Source organism: Bos indicus x Bos taurus, chromosome 25 (assembly GCF_003369695.1).
Source record: "Bos indicus x Bos taurus breed Angus x Brahman F1 hybrid chromosome 25, Bos_hybrid_MaternalHap_v2.0, whole genome shotgun sequence".
NCBI classification, from domain to species: domain Eukaryota; kingdom Metazoa; phylum Chordata; class Mammalia; order Artiodactyla; family Bovidae; genus Bos; species Bos indicus x Bos taurus.
The window spans coordinates 26,055,454-26,074,153 of NC_040100.1; the positions used below are offsets into that span (position 1 = coordinate 26,055,454).

Sequence of the window (18,700 nt, forward strand, 5' to 3'; positions counted from 1 at the left end):
CCTTGATGTCTAATCTAGATTCCCTTTACTCTCAAATGGAGGAATGTTTACTTCATGTATGCACTGGGTGACAGACTTCATGTTTGATTCTGCTACAGCCTGTTTGTATCTTGTGTTAGAGAAACTTTTGGTAATTTAAATGAAAATTTTATACCATCATATAGCTCTTTTTCCATTATAAATTTCTCTGATAGCCTAAACTTACATAAAATGTTTAACATGATACTTGGATACATAAACACAATGCAAGTCTTCAGTTAATTATAATGTGAGAGCAAATTTCTCAAGACCTACCTTCAAACTATGCATTATTCAAAACTCAGCATGCGAAAAAGGATAGCTATTTCCATTCATTGTCTGTAGCTGACTCTGTCATGTGACAGTAGTGTGAAGATGCTTGACAACTTTTGCTGGGTCCACCAGCTTTAGAATTGTGTGCCTCTTGATTTTTTTTTTTTAATATTGGAAGTGTAGATTATCTTACGTTCTGTATATAAAGAGATACTATAATATTTTGTATAGTTCTTTTTAAATTGTCGTAACTTCAGTTTGCATAAAATTTAATCACATGAAGAATGGCTAATAACACTCCTTCCTTCATAAAAAGACTTTTTCCTAGACTCTGCATACTAGCTGTAAGACTTGTTGTTCTTAACGTTTCCCCCCAAATATATTACTGTTTAGGAATGGTTTTAACTCCTTTTTCTTTTCCTCTAGAATGCTTCATGCTCAGTATGGTGAATTAATCCAACCAAGAAATGGTTCAGTTGATGAAACACCAAAAATGTCAGCTGGCCAGATGCTTTTGGTAGCATTTGATGGCATGTTTGCCCAAGTTGAGACTGCTTTTGGCTTATTGGTTGAAAAGGTAAATAATTGACCTGGTTTGATGAATAATGCAAGTGTAGTAAAGTAGTTGCTCCGTGTTTGAAGAGTGGAGAAGTGAACTTTCTTTTCTTTCATTTACATAGCTAAATAAGATGGAAATTCCTATAGCTTGGCGAAAGATTGACATAATACGGGAAGCCAGGAGCACTCAGGTCAATTTTTTTGATGATGATAATCACCGACAGGTGCTGGAAGAGATCTTCTTTCTAAAACGACTACAGACAATTAAGGAGTTCTTTCGGCTCTGTGGTACCTTTTCTAAAACTTTGTCAGGTAATATTTCACACTTAAGCCGGATTTAGTTGTACTTTGGAGGGAAATGGGATAGAGTAGGCTTAATTTAACTGTAAATTAAAATCTTAAGTTCATGGAAGTCTTCAAATTCTTAAGTTAGCATTATCACCTTATTTTAGTATTGTATGAAATACTTAAAGAAAAATTTCCTTTTTTAGGATCAAGTTCACTTGAAGATCAGAATACTGTAAATGGGCCTGTACAGATTGTCAATGTGAAAACCCTTTTTAGAAACTCTTGTTTCAGTGAAGACCAGATGGCCAAACCAATAAAGGCATTCACAGCTGACTTTGTGCGGCAGCTCCTGATTGGACTCCCGAACCAAGCCCTGGGCCTCACACTGTGCAGCTTCATCAGTGCTCTAGGGGTAGACATCATTGCGCAGGTGGAGGCGAAGGATTTTGGTGCTGAAAGCAAAGTTTCTGTTGACGATCTGTGTAAGAAGGCGGTGGAGCACAACATCCAGATCGGGAAGTTCTCTCAGCTGGTCATGAACAGGGCGACTGTGCTGGCGAGCTCCTACGACACTGCCTGGAAGAAGCACGACTTGGTGCGCAGGCTGGAGACCAGCATCGCCTCCTGCAAGACAAGCCTGCAGCGTGTCCAGCTGCACATCGCCATGTTTCAGGTAAGTATTTCCCTTCATAACGGGGTAAGCCGGGAGATTGCTGTAGAACAATATAAAGAGGAGAACATTTTAAACTTGCCAAATTGTGCCAACCCGGAACAAACACAGCTTTAACATTGCTGTAACATTTCTTGGTTACAGAGTTGTGATCATTTTATGTTTATAGTTTGTGTCCTTTTAATTAGTTTCCATCAGTGTTTTATGGTTAGTGTTATCATTAAATATTATTTGTAAATGTAATTTCTTGTTCTTTTAATTGGAGTATAATTGCTTTACAACGTTGTGTTCATTTCTGCTGTACAACAGAGTGAATTAACTGTGCATATACATATATCCCCTCCCTATTGAGCCTCCCTGTGCCCCACCCTGTATATGTAATTTCTAACAATTAAATTTATTTGTTAGGTGTATATATTCCTTGTGTACTGCCTAACTCAATTATTTCCAAAGTGACATCTGTTTCCCTGAATCTCTAAGCTCTCTACATACATCCTGTCATCATTTGGGAACTGTTTTTAAGAAGCCTGTTTTTGTCCTTCTTTGTTTCGGGGCAGTACAGGCTTTGGGAGTGAGATAGATTTGGATTTGGGTATATGAACTTACCTTTAACCTCCCTTAAGATCTGATTTCCTTACCTGTAGAATGGGGACAGTACTCTCTTAAAGGTTGATGACTGTGTGGATTAAAAATGATGATCTGGGACTTCCCTGGTGACACAGCGGATAAGTATCCGCCTGCTAATGCAGGGAACACAGATTTGATCCCTGGTCTGGGAAGATCCCACATGCCTTGGAGTAACTAACTACTGAGCAACTACCTACTGTGCGCCACAACTACTGAGCCCATGTGCTGCAACTTCTGAAGCTTGCGTGCACTGGAACCTGTGCTCTGCAACAAGGGAAGCCACTGCAGCGAGAAGCCCACGCACTGCAACAAGAGTAGCCCCACTCTGAGCAGCTAGAAAAAGCCCGCATAGCAGCAAAGACCCAGCACTGCCAAAAACACTTTTTTAAAAAAAGAAAAAAAAAAAATGGTGATCTGTGTAAGATAATAAGCACAGTATAAATTATAGATTTTTTTCTTATTTCTTTACTTCAGTATATTGTCAGTAGCTTCAGACAGGTGGACTCATGGAGTAGCACTGGGGCTGTAGTATCAGGGGTTCTGGTTTGGCCCAAACGTTGTTTACTTTGTATCATTTATATTGAAGCCACTTCCCAAGAGTGAGTTGGTGGGACATGGAACCAGTGTATTTTTCTCTTTGCAGTTTTATCAATTTGCTGGTTTCTTAGGTCATAAGTTAAGAAAAGTAATTTATTCAGATTCTGAAGTTACATTTATTATAGGTTAGCAGTCCATCTAGCACATTGGGATTTTTTTTTTTTAATAACATCTATTTTAAAAAATCTTTTATTTATTGGCTGTTTTGGGTCTTTGTTGGCTGTACGCTAGTTGTGAAGAGCAGGGACTGCTCTCCATTTGTGGTGCACAGGCTTCTCATTGCAGTGGCTTCCCTTGTTGCAGAGTACAGGCTCTAGGCACACAGGCTTCAGTAACTATGGTGCACAGGCTCAGTACTTGTGGCGCACAGGCTTAGTTGCTCCACAGCGTGTGGGATCTTCCCAGACCAGTGTCCCTTGCATTGCAAAGTGGATTCTTAACCACTAGACCACCAGGGAAAGCCCCATGTTGGGCTTTTCTTGGCATTTATTTTACTTCAAAAAAATAATGTTGAAAGGTTTATTTAATACATTTTAGAGTTTATTCATTGAAAAAGTTGACAACTACATGGAAAATATTATAAAAGTCCTTCCAGTTTTGTTCATCTGAACATATTGTAAGCTAGCACAATATATAACTTTAAAATTTCAGCCAAGTCCCTTGGCCTTCTGGGGCCACCGTACAGTGTACAGGATGCACGCGTAAGATGGCTTGATCCCCTGTCAGCATTGCCTGCACCTTTCTGTTATTCTGCCACTTGTAGGTTCACTGGAGAATTCCTCCTCCTCTGACTGCTGCCATTGTCTCTCTCAGTTACTTGCTTAGCTCCCATGCTGGGCAACTCTTCTACCTACTGTGCTTGTTCCAGCCTCTGAACTGGAGATTATTTTCGGGGGATTGTGTAGGAAACTTTTACTTTTACTAGGAAATGCCTTCAGAATTGCTGTTTAAATACTGCATATCCGTGATCCAAGAAATTTATCAGCCATTCTCTACCTCAGGACATTTTCCATCTGGTTAATGCTTTTACTGTGTTTCTGTTACTCTTCCCTGCGCACCCTGCCCTGCTGCACCTGGACTTTTTACCACCTCCCCCAGTCCTTCCCCTAATGTCACTCCCCTCTCTTGGTTTTTTCCCCTGCTTACTTTATTACATTTCTTTTTCTTTGAACAGTGGCAGCATGAAGATCTCCTTATCAATAGACCACAAGCCATGTCTGTCACACCTCCCCCTCGTTCTGCCATATTAACCAGCATGAAAAAGAAACTCCATACTCTGAGCCAGATTGAAACTTCAATTGCAACAGTTCAGGTACGTTTTGTCATTTCCTCCTCCTGGCACATCTTACTTTTAGAAATGATCTCTACTGTGGTGAAGTGCTCTGTTCAGTCTGTCCTTGGCTTTTAAGTCACAGGAACTTTAATACCTTTTTCACTTTTATTTTTAATTTGTGTCTTTTTTTTCTTATCTTCCAAAGTAACTGAATCTTAGCAGTATATTTTGAACCAAGAATACAGACATACTAAATATTTCAAATTTTTAATGAACTATTTAAGAATTTTTAATGGCTATTACTGTGCCATTATACATTAACGTTGGTAATGGTAAAAACTTGAATACCAAATTTGTTTTCTGAAAGTTTGGCATATTATTAATATCCATGAAGTTTAGTTCTCTCTTCCTTCTGTTGTGTAGTTAATGGAATTTTGTGATATCCAAAGCAGCAGAACATTTTTCTAAACCATCATTTTTGACTATTTTTGGGTCACATCAGCAAAATATTTAATCTCACCTTTTTTTCAACAAGAGAAACTGGTCTTGATGATGGTTTTATATACATCTCTGGTATTCTTATATATTCAGTAGTAACTGACATTTTTCTGTTTTTATAGTTTAATATTAGTATAATTACAATCACTGTAATAATATTTTTTAAATTTTTAATAGAACTTTTCTTGAGCTCACTTCTTTGAAGATTGAAATACCTTTTCTCTACAGCATATTAGTCCTAGTTTTCACTTTAGAGATTGAACTCATGCCCTTTCTGATTCTAGAGGTGTCTGTGTGTGAGCGGGTGGGGGGCGAAAAGTATGAATGGGAACTCCGCCACTTGAAATGTTGAGTACATAATGAAGCAACTTTGTTATGTAAAACCTTTGTATTGTGATAATCTGGCTGGATTTTTTACCATTATTCATGAATGTTTCCATTTGTGGGAATCTGATTTTCATCTTTTACAATCAAAGATATAAATGGACTTTCTCATAGATAGCATATATAGTGCAGTGGGAATTTGGTATGACAGGGTTTTGTTTTTTTTAAAGACTATTTAGAAATGAAAATGAAACTTCTTTCTGCAGAATAAACTGAAAGCCAGTCCTTGCCTTCTCAGATATGTTTAGTCTTAAATACTCTATATGAAGTCAAAATTAATTCCAAAAGGTGACAGTTTGTTAAAGATGTTTTCTAAGTTACTTATGCCATCCTATTTCTTTTGAATCTCTCTTATTCATATAAAATGCTCAACAGATAGGAAGTGGAGTCCTATTCACTGAGATTCTGCTGGCTTTTATAGGAGAAACTGGCAGCACTTGAAGCAAGTATTGAACAGCGACTCAAATGGGCAGGTGGTGCCAACCCTGCACTGGCACCTGTACTACAGGATTTTGAAGCAACAATAGCTGAAAGAAGAAATCTTGTCCTTAAGGAGAGCCAAAGAGCAAGTCAGGTATGGGCACCTGTGTGTGCCATCTTATTTTCGGTTACAGGATAATATAACTCATTATATAATCAGGCACAACATTGAACTAATATGATTCCCATATCCCATATATCCATTACCAGAATTTAATAATTGTCAACTTAAGTCCTACTTTATTTTCTGTATACTCCCTACCCTAAATTTAATGGTAATCTCAAATATTATATCATTTTATCTGTAAATATTTCAATATGTATATATAAGATGAGAACTAGTTAGTAACATAATCATAATACTATTACTGTACCTTGAAAGATGTCCTTAATATTGTCAAATAAGCAGTTAGTGTTTTCTGATCTAAATGGTAAAATTATGTAGGAGTAGAAGCAGAAGGGGGGAGCATTTCAGATTGGAATTTAGATATAGCACAAACAAATTTAAGCTGAATATGATAACAGTTTTTTTATGGAGTAAAATTTCTGTGTTAAAAAAGAATCATACAGAAGATGTGTTTACCTAACTTTACTTAGGTGCTTTTTGGCCTTCTCAGACTTGACAGCATCAACCTAAAAGTGTTAATTTATTTACAGCTTTTATAAGAAGTGGGTCTGAGAGTCATACATTCATACATTTTCAGGACCTGGTCCTAAATTCTGGAAATGAATAGGTAGTATTATTTTTCTTTCATTAATTGCAATTTTTTTTCCTCATTGTGATGGTTCCACTCTTTTTCCTCTTCACAGGTCACTTTCCTCTGCAGCAATATCATTCATTTTGAAAGTTTACGAACTAGAACTGCAGAAGCCTTAAACCTGGATGCTGCATTATTTGAACTAATCAAACGGTGTCAGCAAATGTGTTCATTTGCATCGCAGTTTAACAGTTCAGTCTCTGAGTTAGAGCTTCGTTTATTACAGAGGGTGGTAAGTCTTGATTCTTGGGAGTGAATAGATTTGGTAATTTAAATAAGACCCAACTATATGCTCTCAAAATCAATATATTCACTAGTCTACATTTATTGAGCATGTACTGTATATGAGATATTGTGAAGAATTCAAGGATGACTAAATCTTTCTTTTATCCCCAAAGGAACTTATTTATACAAATAATACAGTGAATGAAATGAAAAAGTGAAAAGAACTCTCAGAGCTATAAGTAGAGCTATAAGTAGAATCACTGTAGGGGTTCCTAGGGAAGGAGAGAGATAATGTGTAGCAAATGACTCAGATGCACTTTGGAAAGTAGGATAGCAGACAGAGGGCTAGTGGAGGACGAATGCTGGAATATCAAGTTAATAAATTCAGCATTTCTACTTTGTGGGAAGGCTTTACACTATGTATTAGGACGCCCTGGTTTTATTTTAAAGAGTTACTTACAGTGCCTGGGGTCCTAGCTGTGTGTCATGTTTGTTACTCCAAATATATTTTCTTAGGTTTTAAACTTTAAGCGTTTGTTCCCTGTATAATTAGGCAGAAAAGTAAAAATCTTAGTTTGTATTTTGTAGATTGTTTAAATTATCAAGTATTTCTAAAAATTTATTTAAATTTTTAAGAAAACACTTTTCTAGTGAATTAATTCATGACTCAGCAACTAAGGTTCTTTGTATCAACTTGAGTTACGATTATCTTTTGATATGATGTTGAGGAAAAGAATCTTATATTTTTCTGGCTGATTCTTAAAATCAAACAAACCCTTATTCTCTTTAGGACACGACTCTTGAACATCCTATTGGCAGCTCTGAGTGGCTTTTGTCAGCACACAAACAACTGACCCAGGATATGTCTACTCAGAGAGCAATTCAGACAGAGAAAGAGCAACAAATAGAAACAGTCTGTGAAACAATTCAGAATCTGGTTGATAATATAAAGACTGTGCTCACTGGCCATAACCGGCAGCTTGGAGATGTCAAACATCTCCTGAAAGCAATGGCCAAGGTAAGATTAATACCATTGACACATAATTACTCTCCCCCCTTTTATAAAATTACAAGAGAGTTTTATTCATGAGAAAAAAACCTAATTTCTCCAGGGTCATATTTCTGGTTTGTCACTGAGTTTATTTGTGTTTTCATCAGCTGTCAACTGTTGTTTTTTTTTTAAGCAGGTAGTAAATAGTATTCTGATTCTGTACACAGAGAAACTGGGGCTTAGAGAAACTGATTTATACAAAGTCACATAACTTATAGAAGAGCTGAAACTTGAACTTAGTCTCACAGAGTATTTAGATTTCTAACTTCTCTTCTGGCTCCCAACTCAAATCATATAGTTTGCTTCCAAAATAAATGAAATATTGCCTCTTCTCTCCAGTATTGTATAGAATCTAGATAGTAAGGAAACAGTCCTCAGAAAAGGCTTTATTATCACAAAACAGTAGATCATTTACTTTTTGAGTTTTTGTTTTTGGTTGTATCATATGGCTTGTGGGACCTCAACCAGGGATCAAACCCATGTCCCCCCCTGCAGTGGAAGCATGGAGTCCTAACCACTGGACTGCCAGGGAAGTCCCTGGATTTCTTTTTAGTTGGAGTTTTTATTTGTGCTGGAAACAAGATTCCTATTGAAAAGAAGTTATTAATAAATTGTAATAAGCAGATTAAATACATTGATACTAAAAAGCCACTTATTAGTCTGAAGAGTAATACTAAAACAAATACCATTTTTCTTAATCATTAACATGTTGATTCTAGGATGAAGAAGCCGCTCTGGCAGATGGTGAAGATGTTCCCTATGAGAACAGTGTTAGGCAGTTCTTGGGTGAATATAAATCATGGCAAGACAACATTCAGACAGTGCTGTTTACATTAGTCCAAGCCATGGGTCAGGTTCGAAGTCAAGAACATGTTGAAATGCTCCAGGAAATAACTCCCACCTTGAAAGAACTGAAAACGCAAAGTCAGAGGTAAGAATGCTTTCAAGCCTGAATTTAAAATGTAAGCAAAACATGTGGTAAAGTAAGTTTTGTATATTTAATTTAATATTTTTTTCAGTTTTGTTCGTACTTACAAATAGCTATTTGCTGAAGCATTTCATAAATGAGTCATTTTATTTTGTATTTCAGTGTGTATAATAATTTAGTGAGTTTTGCATCACCATTAGTGACCGATGCAACAAATGAATGTTCGAGTCCAACATCGTCTGCTACTTATCAACCATCCTTTGCTGCAGGTAAGACTCCTGTATTCAGAAAAACCTGTATCTTGACCTGTTGATAATCTACACATACATGCTAAGATGTTAAAGAGCATCTAATATGTTTATTGGGCTTCCCTGGTGGCTCAGGCGGTAAGGAATCCACCTGCCAATGCAGGAGAAGCAGGAGACATGGGTTCTATCCCTGGGTCAGGAAGATCCCTTGGAGAAGGGAATGGCAGTGCACTCCAATATTCTTGCCTGGGAAATCCCATGGACAGAGGCCTCTGACAGGCTTTAGACTGTGGGGTCGCAAAAGAGTCAGACAGGACTTAGAAAATAAACAACAACAAACATGTTTATAGTCATCATCTTTTTAAAGGTTTTCCCTAATAAACCTATTTAGAAAAACAAATTATGTCACAGATGTAAAACAAACTTATAGTTACCAAGGAGGGGGTAAATTGGGAGATTGGGGTTGACATATACACACTACTGTACATAAAATAGATAACAAGAACCTACTGTATAGCACAGGGACCTCTGTTCAGCACTGTGTAATGACCTATATGGGAACAGAACCTAAAGAAGAGTGGTGTAACTGATTCACGTTGCTGTACAGCAGAAACTAACACAACATTGTAAATCAACTAGACTCCCATAAAACATTAATTATCTAAGTAAATAAAGGGTTTCCCTAATTTCTTGTCATATTTCAAACTGAACAGATTTTGCCTTAATTTTAAAAGTATTTATGTTAGAGATTAGAGAAAAAATACTGTGTGTTTAAATACTGTCTATGATTACAAAATACATGTCTGTTAGGGAAATACGGAAAATTAATTAATAGAAAAATCTGTAGTTGCTTTCCAACTAGAGACAAAACCACTGTGTATTTGTTGACTTCTCTGTGTGCATGCACACATGTATGCAAATGTATCATTCTGTGAATGTAACTTTCCTCGCCTTTTGCCACATCTAGCTGTTTAAATGGGAGAAGGCAATGGCACCCCACTCCAGTACTCTTGCCTGGAAAATCCCATGGATGGAGGAGCCTGGTGGGCTGCAATCCATGGGGTTGCTAAGAGTCAGACACGACTAAGGGACTTCACTTTCACGCATTGGAGAAGGAAATGGCAACCCACTCCAGTGTTCTTGCCTGGAGAATCCCAGGGACAGAGGAGCCTGGTGGGCTGCCGTCTGTGGGGTCACACAGAGTCGGACACAACTGAAGCGACTCAGCAGCTGTTTAAACTGTCTTTTTAGGTGAAGAGCTTTCATTTTAAGGGATAAGGACTTTAAGGTTGTAATGTCACATCTAGTATCAGGGCTTGTCCATTTGCAGTTGATGATTGAAACAGAACTGCCCTGCTTGCCTGTTTGCTGTTTACCTGTACATTGAGCTACCAACTTGCTCTCTGTAGCAGTCCGAAGCAACACTGGCCAGAAGACTCAGCCTGATGTCATGTCACAGAACGCTAGAAAGCTGATTCAGAAAAACCTAGCTACATCAGCAGATACCCCACCGAGCACCGTTCCGGGAACTGGCAAGAGTGTTGCTTGTAGTCCTAAAAAGGCCATCAGAGACCCTAAGACTGGAAAAGGTAATTAGTTAAAATAAGGACACCTTAAATATTAAATATTAATACTCAGTGGTGGCTTGACTTATACATGTCTCCATTGCTTCACAGCTGTGCAGGAGAGAAACTCGTATGCGGTGAGTGTGTGGAAGAGAGTGAAAGCCAAGCTAGAGGGCCGAGATGTTGATCCGAATAGGAGGATGTCAGTTGCTGAACAGGTGACCATCTTTTAAACTTGAGCTACATATTTTAATGCTGCTGAAGCAGTATAGGTTTAAAGATTCCATCATCCCCATCTTCCGTGGCATATCGAGAAATAAGGAATTTAAATCTATTTTCAGGCCTCAGAAGATTTTGAATAACACAGCTCCTAGATTGTCAACTCAACACTTTCCTTTCAACCCAGTCCTCTTTTAACCAAAATTTGAGGTGTTGCTTGACCCTTTCTCTTCCAACAGAAGACTGTTAGTTTGCGTGTTAGAGAGAGCTATGTGAAGGTTTCTAATGATATGAGGGTGACACTTTCGGTGTCAGTAGTATCTATAAATAATCTGTAAAGTGTTCCTGGGTGTCAGTTGGTCTGAAGTTATTACTCTGAAATTTTATCATTATTATTAAAATTGTATATATAAATTCAGGAATGAATTCTTTTGCCCACAGCTGTTTATTTTGAAAAGTTTCAAACTTCAGAAATGTTATAGGAATGCTCATGTATTACATATTCCTTGCCTAGAATTGGCAAATCAGTTATTAATATTCTTATATTTGCCTAATCTTTCTGTGTAACACTTCTTGCCCTAAGTACTTTGTCTCCCAAACAAAACATTGTAATAATATATAGCCATGATATATAGCTACGATACAATTATAAAATTATCAGCTTCAGAAAACTTAACACTGGTGTTAACGTTGACTGCTATCCACCATTGAGTCCATATTTAGGTTTCTCCAGTTATCTTCAGATATCCTTTTTTACTTAGCCACCCTCACCCATACAGAATTTAGTCAAAGCTTATCCTGAAGTTTATATACTTGTTCCAGTTTTAATTTCCTTTTAATGTCTAGAACAGTTCCTGAGCCTTTTCTTTTATGACATTTAAATTTTTGATGTGTCCAGACCACTTGGTTTGAAGAATGTGCCTCAGTTTATATTTGTCTGATATTTTCCTTATATCATAGCATTTTTGGCAAGACTACTTTGCCAGGGATGTGTTCTTAGAATTTTACATCATTGAATGTGTGTCTGTTTGTGCCATCTTTGTTATTAAGTTAGAGCACTTAGTCAAGGGTAATGTTCTCCTGAATTCTCCATTACACATTTGCTTTTTCTTCTGTGGGGTAGGGTAAAAATCTGAGACTTGTGAATACCCTATTTTCTAATGGCTTGGCATCCACAATTCACATCAGCAATTTTTAAAAAAATTTTAAACACTGTTAGATCTCTATATTGGATCTGAGCTTAAGCTCTTCTTGGTTAAGAGTCATTCTTTAGAGAGGGTGTGTCAAATTTGTCAAAAATCCTGGACAGTGTTCTGGGTCTAGGGGTATCTTTGCTTCAGAAATTTTCTGGTAGGTTAATGGGTTGTGTGTTTTCATGACTACATCTTAGGTCTCTGTCCATATTTTTTTGAAGGATGCTTAGCTATTGTGCTTTTTATTCTGATAGTTAAGTTTTATATAAAAAAATGTTAAGTGGCTCACAGGAGTAGGGAAAGTATAGAGTTCTTTGCACACAAAGAACTGTTGTAAGTTATAATTCAGCAGCCATAGAGTGAGCATTTACTATATAATTGGACCCTGATGGATGCTCTGGATAGAGAAATGATCATATCTCTTACTGTAAAAGAATATTTAACTGAGTCAGAATCAGCAGATGTTTGCTGAGTATGAAACTGTTCCAGAATCTTCTGGGCACTTTTCAATTCACCTAAGCATTTGTCCAGTGAATTCACATGTTTAATCCCAAGAACACCTGTGAGGTCAGTGGCACTCTCTCTCCATCTAAGGATTTGTAAGGCTCAAAGGGGATTGTGACTTTCCCAAGGCACACATTTGTAAGTTACAGAATTAGGAGGGAAGCTCAGATTATTTAACTTCTTCCCACCATGACAACTGCACATCTTTGGGTAATTAATTTGGGTGATTAGAAACTTAAACAGTTCATGTAACTCAGATATGAATCATGCTGTTTCAAGTTTTAAATGGCTTTAAATTCTGTCCTGCCCATTTTTACAGGTTGACTATGTCATTAAGGAAGCAACTAATCTAGATAACTTGGCTCAGCTGTATGAAGGTTGGACAGCCTGGGTATGAATGGCAAGACAGTAGATGAGTCTGGTTAAGCGAGGTCAGACATCCACCAGAATCAACTCAGCCTCAGGCATCCAAAGCCACACCACAGTCGGTGGTGATGCAACTGGGGGCTTACTCTGAGGAAACCTAGGAAATCTCGGTGCGCTAGGGAAGTGAATCCTGCAGGACAGCTGCACTCAGGGATACGCCCAACACCATGGCCTGCAACCCCAGGGTCAAGGGTGAAAGAAAGCAAGCAAGCTCACCGCCTGAACACGGAGATTGTCTTTCTGCCACAGAACAGCTGCAGACGTGTCAGGAGGTTAGCTGCAGAAAGAGATCGGGATGCCGCGGAGCACAGTGATTTGGAACTCCATTCCACCTGACCCCGTGTGTACAATCCAGGAAAAAAACCCAGCTCAGAAACAAGAGGAAACTGGGGCCGCGAAGAAATCACAGCCAAGGAAGATTTGATGCATTCAGATTCTTGCATAACACTTGTTGCTTAGCAACAGTACTGGTCGGGTTGACCAGTAAGTACAAAAAAAGGCTATGAGATATGAATTTCAGAAATGGACTGAAGAAGGAGAGCTATGTAACAGATACACTACATTGGAAGAACTTACTTCTGAAATGAAGGGAAAAAAACCCACCCCATCGTCGTCCTCCCCATCCCTCTCCATCTGCCCATTTCCCCCTTTACCTGATCTAGTAGATTAGCCATCTTTCGCATTCACTTTTATTTCAATCCTTATATTTCATATACTTCATCTCGATGCTGTTAACTTATATTTGGAGTGATAAACAGAAAATTTTCCAAAACCACTGATAACACGGAAAATGCAAGGATTGTTTAAAGGTCTGATGATCACATACAAAATGTAATTCTGGTTATTTAAGTCATTTCTGTGATTCTATCATGTACAGTTTCCAGAATTGTCACTGTGCATTCAAAAGTAATGAATCTAACAGACATTTGATTTAATGTACACTCCCCTTTGCTTATAGTGTACATTTTTGGGAGGTCATTCAAATTTCCCTCTTCTGTGATTGCTGTAGTATCTTCATAGAAAGTAGCTAATCCAATGTAATCTTTTACCTTTTTAAAAACCAGGATAGAGTACCTATTAAGAGTTTTACATTGTTGATGGCAGATTAACAATAAAGTGATGTTCTGGTGGAGGTAGAGTGAAATGTTTTTTTAATTCAGTTTTCTCATTTGATACTTTTAATTTATACAGTTTACAAGGTGTAAATTAAAAGTGCTTTAGTTTACCTGGCCTTTTAGGACATATACATGAAACATCAGCAAAAAGTAAGAACCAACATCTTTTATTAAGTTCCATTATTAGTGTGTGAAGTACTTTAATTTTTGCACAGTTTTAATAGTTCAGTAGTGAATTCATGATCAAGGTTTCCTTAAATTTAGCATTGCATTTCAGTACTGTGTAAGCTCAACTGTTGATCCAAAATAAAAATCCAGACTAGAATAGGATTCCTAAAATCACGTATCAACACAGAGTAGAAGAGGATTAAAATCTTGATCGAGTACATTTTCCCTGCAATTTAGAGATTAGGGCTATGATCACTTTCTAGTTGCCAGTCTTCACAGACAAACTTGAAAGAAATTAAGGAAAAATTTCACATAGTTCTGGCCTTTGCTGTATTCTGATTGCCACATTAATCTGTAATCCTTAAATACTCATGGGAGAATGCATTTCAGTATCAGTGCTCTTTTAATACTTTGACAGGTATTATAAGAAAGGTGATATTTTTGAGTACCCATGTGTCTAATGGCAAGTTAAGGAAACTAGTGCATCAAATTTTACTTTCTTCATTCATTTTGAACCTTATTTTCACAATCAAAACAACCTAACTGAATAATAATGCCATACTGTGTTTTGCACACTGCTTTATTTCCTAGAGGCTGTTGCACTCATCACTTGATTACCTCTGCTGTTTCAAGATTAGTCTTTCAACAACATTCTTTGTCACAAGGAAAAACTTTTATTACAATGATAAAACCAGTTCACACTAGTTTATCCTTATAGACAGTAATCAGAAATTGCCTTTTTGTTGGTAAAGAAGAAAAATGAAATAGGTGAATTTTATTGCCTGTGAATTTCAGGCTTCAGAGGTACCTGGCACCTTATCCTAGCAAAAACAAAACAGCTTTACATAAAAAAACATGTGCCTCTGCTAAATTATCCATCACTTTTATTTTAAAATGATCCCTCAGAGAATAGTGTGACATATACATATTTGGTTGTAGGGCAGGTATGATTGATGACTTCAAAGCTTGCTCTTTGCTGCATTCTGGACAATAAGACCTCAGTCTGTACTCTGGCTGCTTCTGGGGAAGTCATTTGACAAGTAGCCTTGTCATTTTGAACTGTTTACAAGAGAACTCAACAGTTAAGAGATTTAATCAGGAGTAAAAGGCTTTGGTCATACAGCAGATTCAGAAGACAGGTCTGTATTTTGGTGATTATCTTTTAAAATGGGAAGTTCAGAGTGCTATGGTTATGAAGTCATGCATTTTTGATAATACAGAAATACCTGTGGCAAACCAGGGGTCTGCTCCACCCTCCCTCCTCCTGTCCCCCATCCCCTCTCCCACCTTCCTTCTCCCTCTTCCTCCCCATCCGACTTCTGTACTCTCACACTCTCGTGCTCCCCCCACCCTTCTTAAGATTCAGGGGTACAGAATAACTTACTTCTACAATTTGAAGTACCCTTGGAAACGGAAGTTTATCATAAGTGTTTTGCTGTCTATAATTTTCTAGAATTGCCTGAATTTTAGTTGATTTCTCTATAAAGCTGTGGAGGCTTAGTAGTCTATGGAGCTGTCTGTATTTCTCTTTTACTCTGTTTCTTTGATGTGTCTTGCAGTATCTCTTTATTTCTGGTCATGAGTTCTTCACATAGTTTGTTAGATGATTATTCTTCTGTGCCTGACACTTGTGAGTTGTTTGAGATATGTGACGTTTCTGTGTGAGAACTGATAAGCTCTTGATCTGCTCCCCTAAATTGCTCTTTTAGAGCCCAAACCCCAGGTTCAGGGTTGAGGGTTTGTAATACAAAGAAAAACTTCCATCACTACTGCCCTTAACACTTGCCTCTATTCTGTCGTATGTAGTGTTCTTAATGTCCAATGTTTGGTGTTATCTGCATTGTTTTTGTTTTTAATTGTGGTTGTTCTGATGTGTGAAATTTAAGGAAAGAGCCATTAAAAAATTCCAAGCAGGGCAATGCAAGTACAGCCAAATATTAGAGTTGATGTGCAATCTTAGGTCCTTTTAAATCTGTTGTGATATAGGCAGTACTTTGAATTGAAAAGTCTTCCTGGCCTATTTTCCTCTACATATTTGTAATTACTCTGGGGGCTTACTTGTTTTGGCAGTACTAAAATCAAAGGAGCTGGTTCTTCTTTTCTCCCCGTTCTTTTCCTATTAAAGAAGGCACCTACAATTAGCTTGTTAGCTTTTGTTCATATACATAAAAAAATCAATGAATGTTTTTCTGTTAGCACATTGAAGGTACCTTTGTTTTACATAAAACCAGATATATATGAAAACCAGTGCCCTTCCATTCTGTATCTTGAGCTTGTAAATGCCAGTAATTTAGAGCTAGGACTTTTCCCCTCTTAACTCTAGGAGGTAGACTATGTTAATTAAAGGATCGCTTAAAGAAGGCAGATTTTTTTCACTATTTGGGTTGTATTAGAAAGATTCCTCCTATGGGGAAAAACTAGCATTATAAATTTTCCAAACACTGAGGAAGAAAATCCACTGTATTATGAACCCAGAAGGGTTTGTTGCACTTTTCCTGCTTTTTTTTAAGGCCTGGGTAACAATATCACCATCTCTTTTTTACAAAAGGGCAAATGAACTGCAATTGAGAGAAGCTTTATAGGTTCAGTGGTTAGTTGTACAACATGAACCATTTAGCCTCTTGCTTTCCATGGGAATTTGGGCTTACTAGGGAAAAAGCTGTTTGTTGTGCTATTGTAAAAATGTCATAAAATTAGCTTGACTTTGGAAGATGGTAAATTTAACTGAATGTTCTGAAATGCAGACTTGCAGAATGTATGTCTTTCAAAACAGGCTTTTTTTTTTCCTTGACAGTCCAAGTTTCAGCTCCTGTTTAAAGTTCTTTTATTTTCTGGTTTAAATTTTCCTTGTATTTCCACCTGTAATGTCAGTGGCAACACCATACTTCACTTGTTAATTTACTTTACCCTTATTATATAAGAGCAAATTGAGTTGAACTGAATCTTCCTTGTTCTTAGTAACACTGTATAAATAAAAGTGGCTTCTCTGTACAAAAGGTTGCAATGCCTCCTGATGGATATAATTTTGTGATTGTATTTAAGATTAAAAGTTGAATAAATCACACCAGCTTCCTGAAAATGCTCATAATGCATCTTTTGGAAAACAAAAGTACATGGCCTACCTTGTGCATATCTGCATTAACATGGCAAAGATTGTATGAAATATCTGTTTTTCAGAAAATAAAGTCTTAAAAGACGTAGCATTTAAGCTCTGAATTTGTTGAAGTAGTTTCCGGAAAACTTAGTTTTGGAGTATGGATAGCTTTTTTAAAGCATTAATACCTCCAAAAGTTTAAAAAGTTGATTCTAAAACAATTTATTTTACATGTTCTAATATTTTTGAATAGAAGTGGAAATTTTACTTCAGAGTTCTTAGTATTAAGGCACAATTTATTAAGCTTCGTTTTGTATATCTTTAAAAACTTCTGTAGATTATTATTGACATATTTCCTGGTGTGTGGTGTGCAAAAGCTCTGAGGGAAAACAATATCCAGCTTGTTTGAATATCTGGAAATCAGATTGCATTTGTTGCTGCCAGATTCTGTAGGAGGATCTGTTCAGTCATCTGATATATTTCAAAAGTTCACATCCTGCCTTTGTAGTACCAAAAAAAAAAAAAAAACACACAACCAACCCAAAACTCCAAAGGAAGCTACACCAAGGGCGGGCTGGGATTTTTAATAGGGCAATTGGAAATTTAGTTAAGGACCTTATTTCAGTGCCTTAGGCTGTTAAGTTGTAAATAAGTCTGGGAACAATGTTCCTTGAGTAACAAGGGACTGTGGAGAACTGTGCTATTTTAAATCAGTTTCTTTAGTTTTTTTCACCCACTTCAATTTCACAAGCTGATGTTGAAGTCTTTCTTCTGAAGTTGTACTTAGAACTTGGGTGAAAACCAGGCACATTCTGTAATAAAAACTGATTTCCTAAAGTACAAAGGGCAGGTTTTAAAGTCTAATAACCCCACACTTCTCCTTCGGAAGAGGATATTACTGTGCCAGTAGCAAGATTTTGCAAGCAGCGCTCTATATATTCACTAATTATGTGGCTGCTGATTGATTGGGACCTTTTTTCTTTTGAATAGGTAGAGGAGGGGCTGCTCCTCACAGTTCATAACTTATATAAAGTCTCCCGAAATGGGGTATATCTTGGCTGCATTTTCCCTACATAAAATTGTTTCCCCAGCATTTCCCAAAGGGGCACTTGACTGAAAAGTCTCCTTCCCTTACGAAGCCCCCCACCCTGCCCCGCCCCACAGAGTTTATACCTGATCAGATGCTTAATTTTCTTCAAAGTTCAATGGCAAATTTCATGCCTTTTTATGATACAATGCTTCTGCCCCCCTAGTTTTCTTAGGGGCAGCATGTGGTCTGTAGTTGTGTTGGCTCACATTTCTTTATGCCTTCCCTGAACTTTTTATGAACCTGGTAGTTATTTAAGGAACGTTTTTAAAATAAACTTGATGGCATAATATAGATGAATGCAAAAGGATAAAAGACTGGAAGTTGAAAGCTATGGCATGTTTTTCTGAAAGAGACATCTGACCAGGTCAACATTTGGCATTATTTTGTGTTAAGTAAAAACGTTAATGCATTTTGAAATCCTGGAGAGACAATGTGTCTCACATTGATCAT

The 18,700-nt window shown here is 37.3% G+C and overlaps 1 protein-coding gene across 3 annotated transcripts in view; it reads left to right on the forward strand.

Annotated features, from left to right (window-relative positions):
- The window catches only part of SMG1 (SMG1, nonsense mediated mRNA decay associated PI3K related kinase), a 99,342-nt gene extending 82,073 nt beyond the window's left edge, over nt 1-17,269 (forward strand). For all 3 annotated transcript variants that reach the window (XM_027527242.1, XM_027527243.1, XM_027527244.1), the window contains 12 exons: nt 718-868; nt 972-1,161; nt 1,341-1,810; nt 4,206-4,343; nt 5,608-5,760; nt 6,477-6,656; nt 7,440-7,667; nt 8,420-8,631; nt 8,791-8,897; nt 10,286-10,465; nt 10,553-10,659; nt 12,677-17,269. In XM_027527242.1, coding sequence (XP_027383043.1) covers nt 718-868; nt 972-1,161; nt 1,341-1,810; nt 4,206-4,343; nt 5,608-5,760; nt 6,477-6,656; nt 7,440-7,667; nt 8,420-8,631; nt 8,791-8,897; nt 10,286-10,465; nt 10,553-10,659; nt 12,677-12,754 — 2,194 coding nt within the window. In that variant the 3' untranslated portion in view covers nt 12,755-17,269. The remainder of the gene's footprint in view (nt 1-717; nt 869-971; nt 1,162-1,340; nt 1,811-4,205; nt 4,344-5,607; nt 5,761-6,476; nt 6,657-7,439; nt 7,668-8,419; nt 8,632-8,790; nt 8,898-10,285; nt 10,466-10,552; nt 10,660-12,676) is intronic.
- Nucleotides 17,270-18,700: the final 1,431 nt, after the last annotated feature.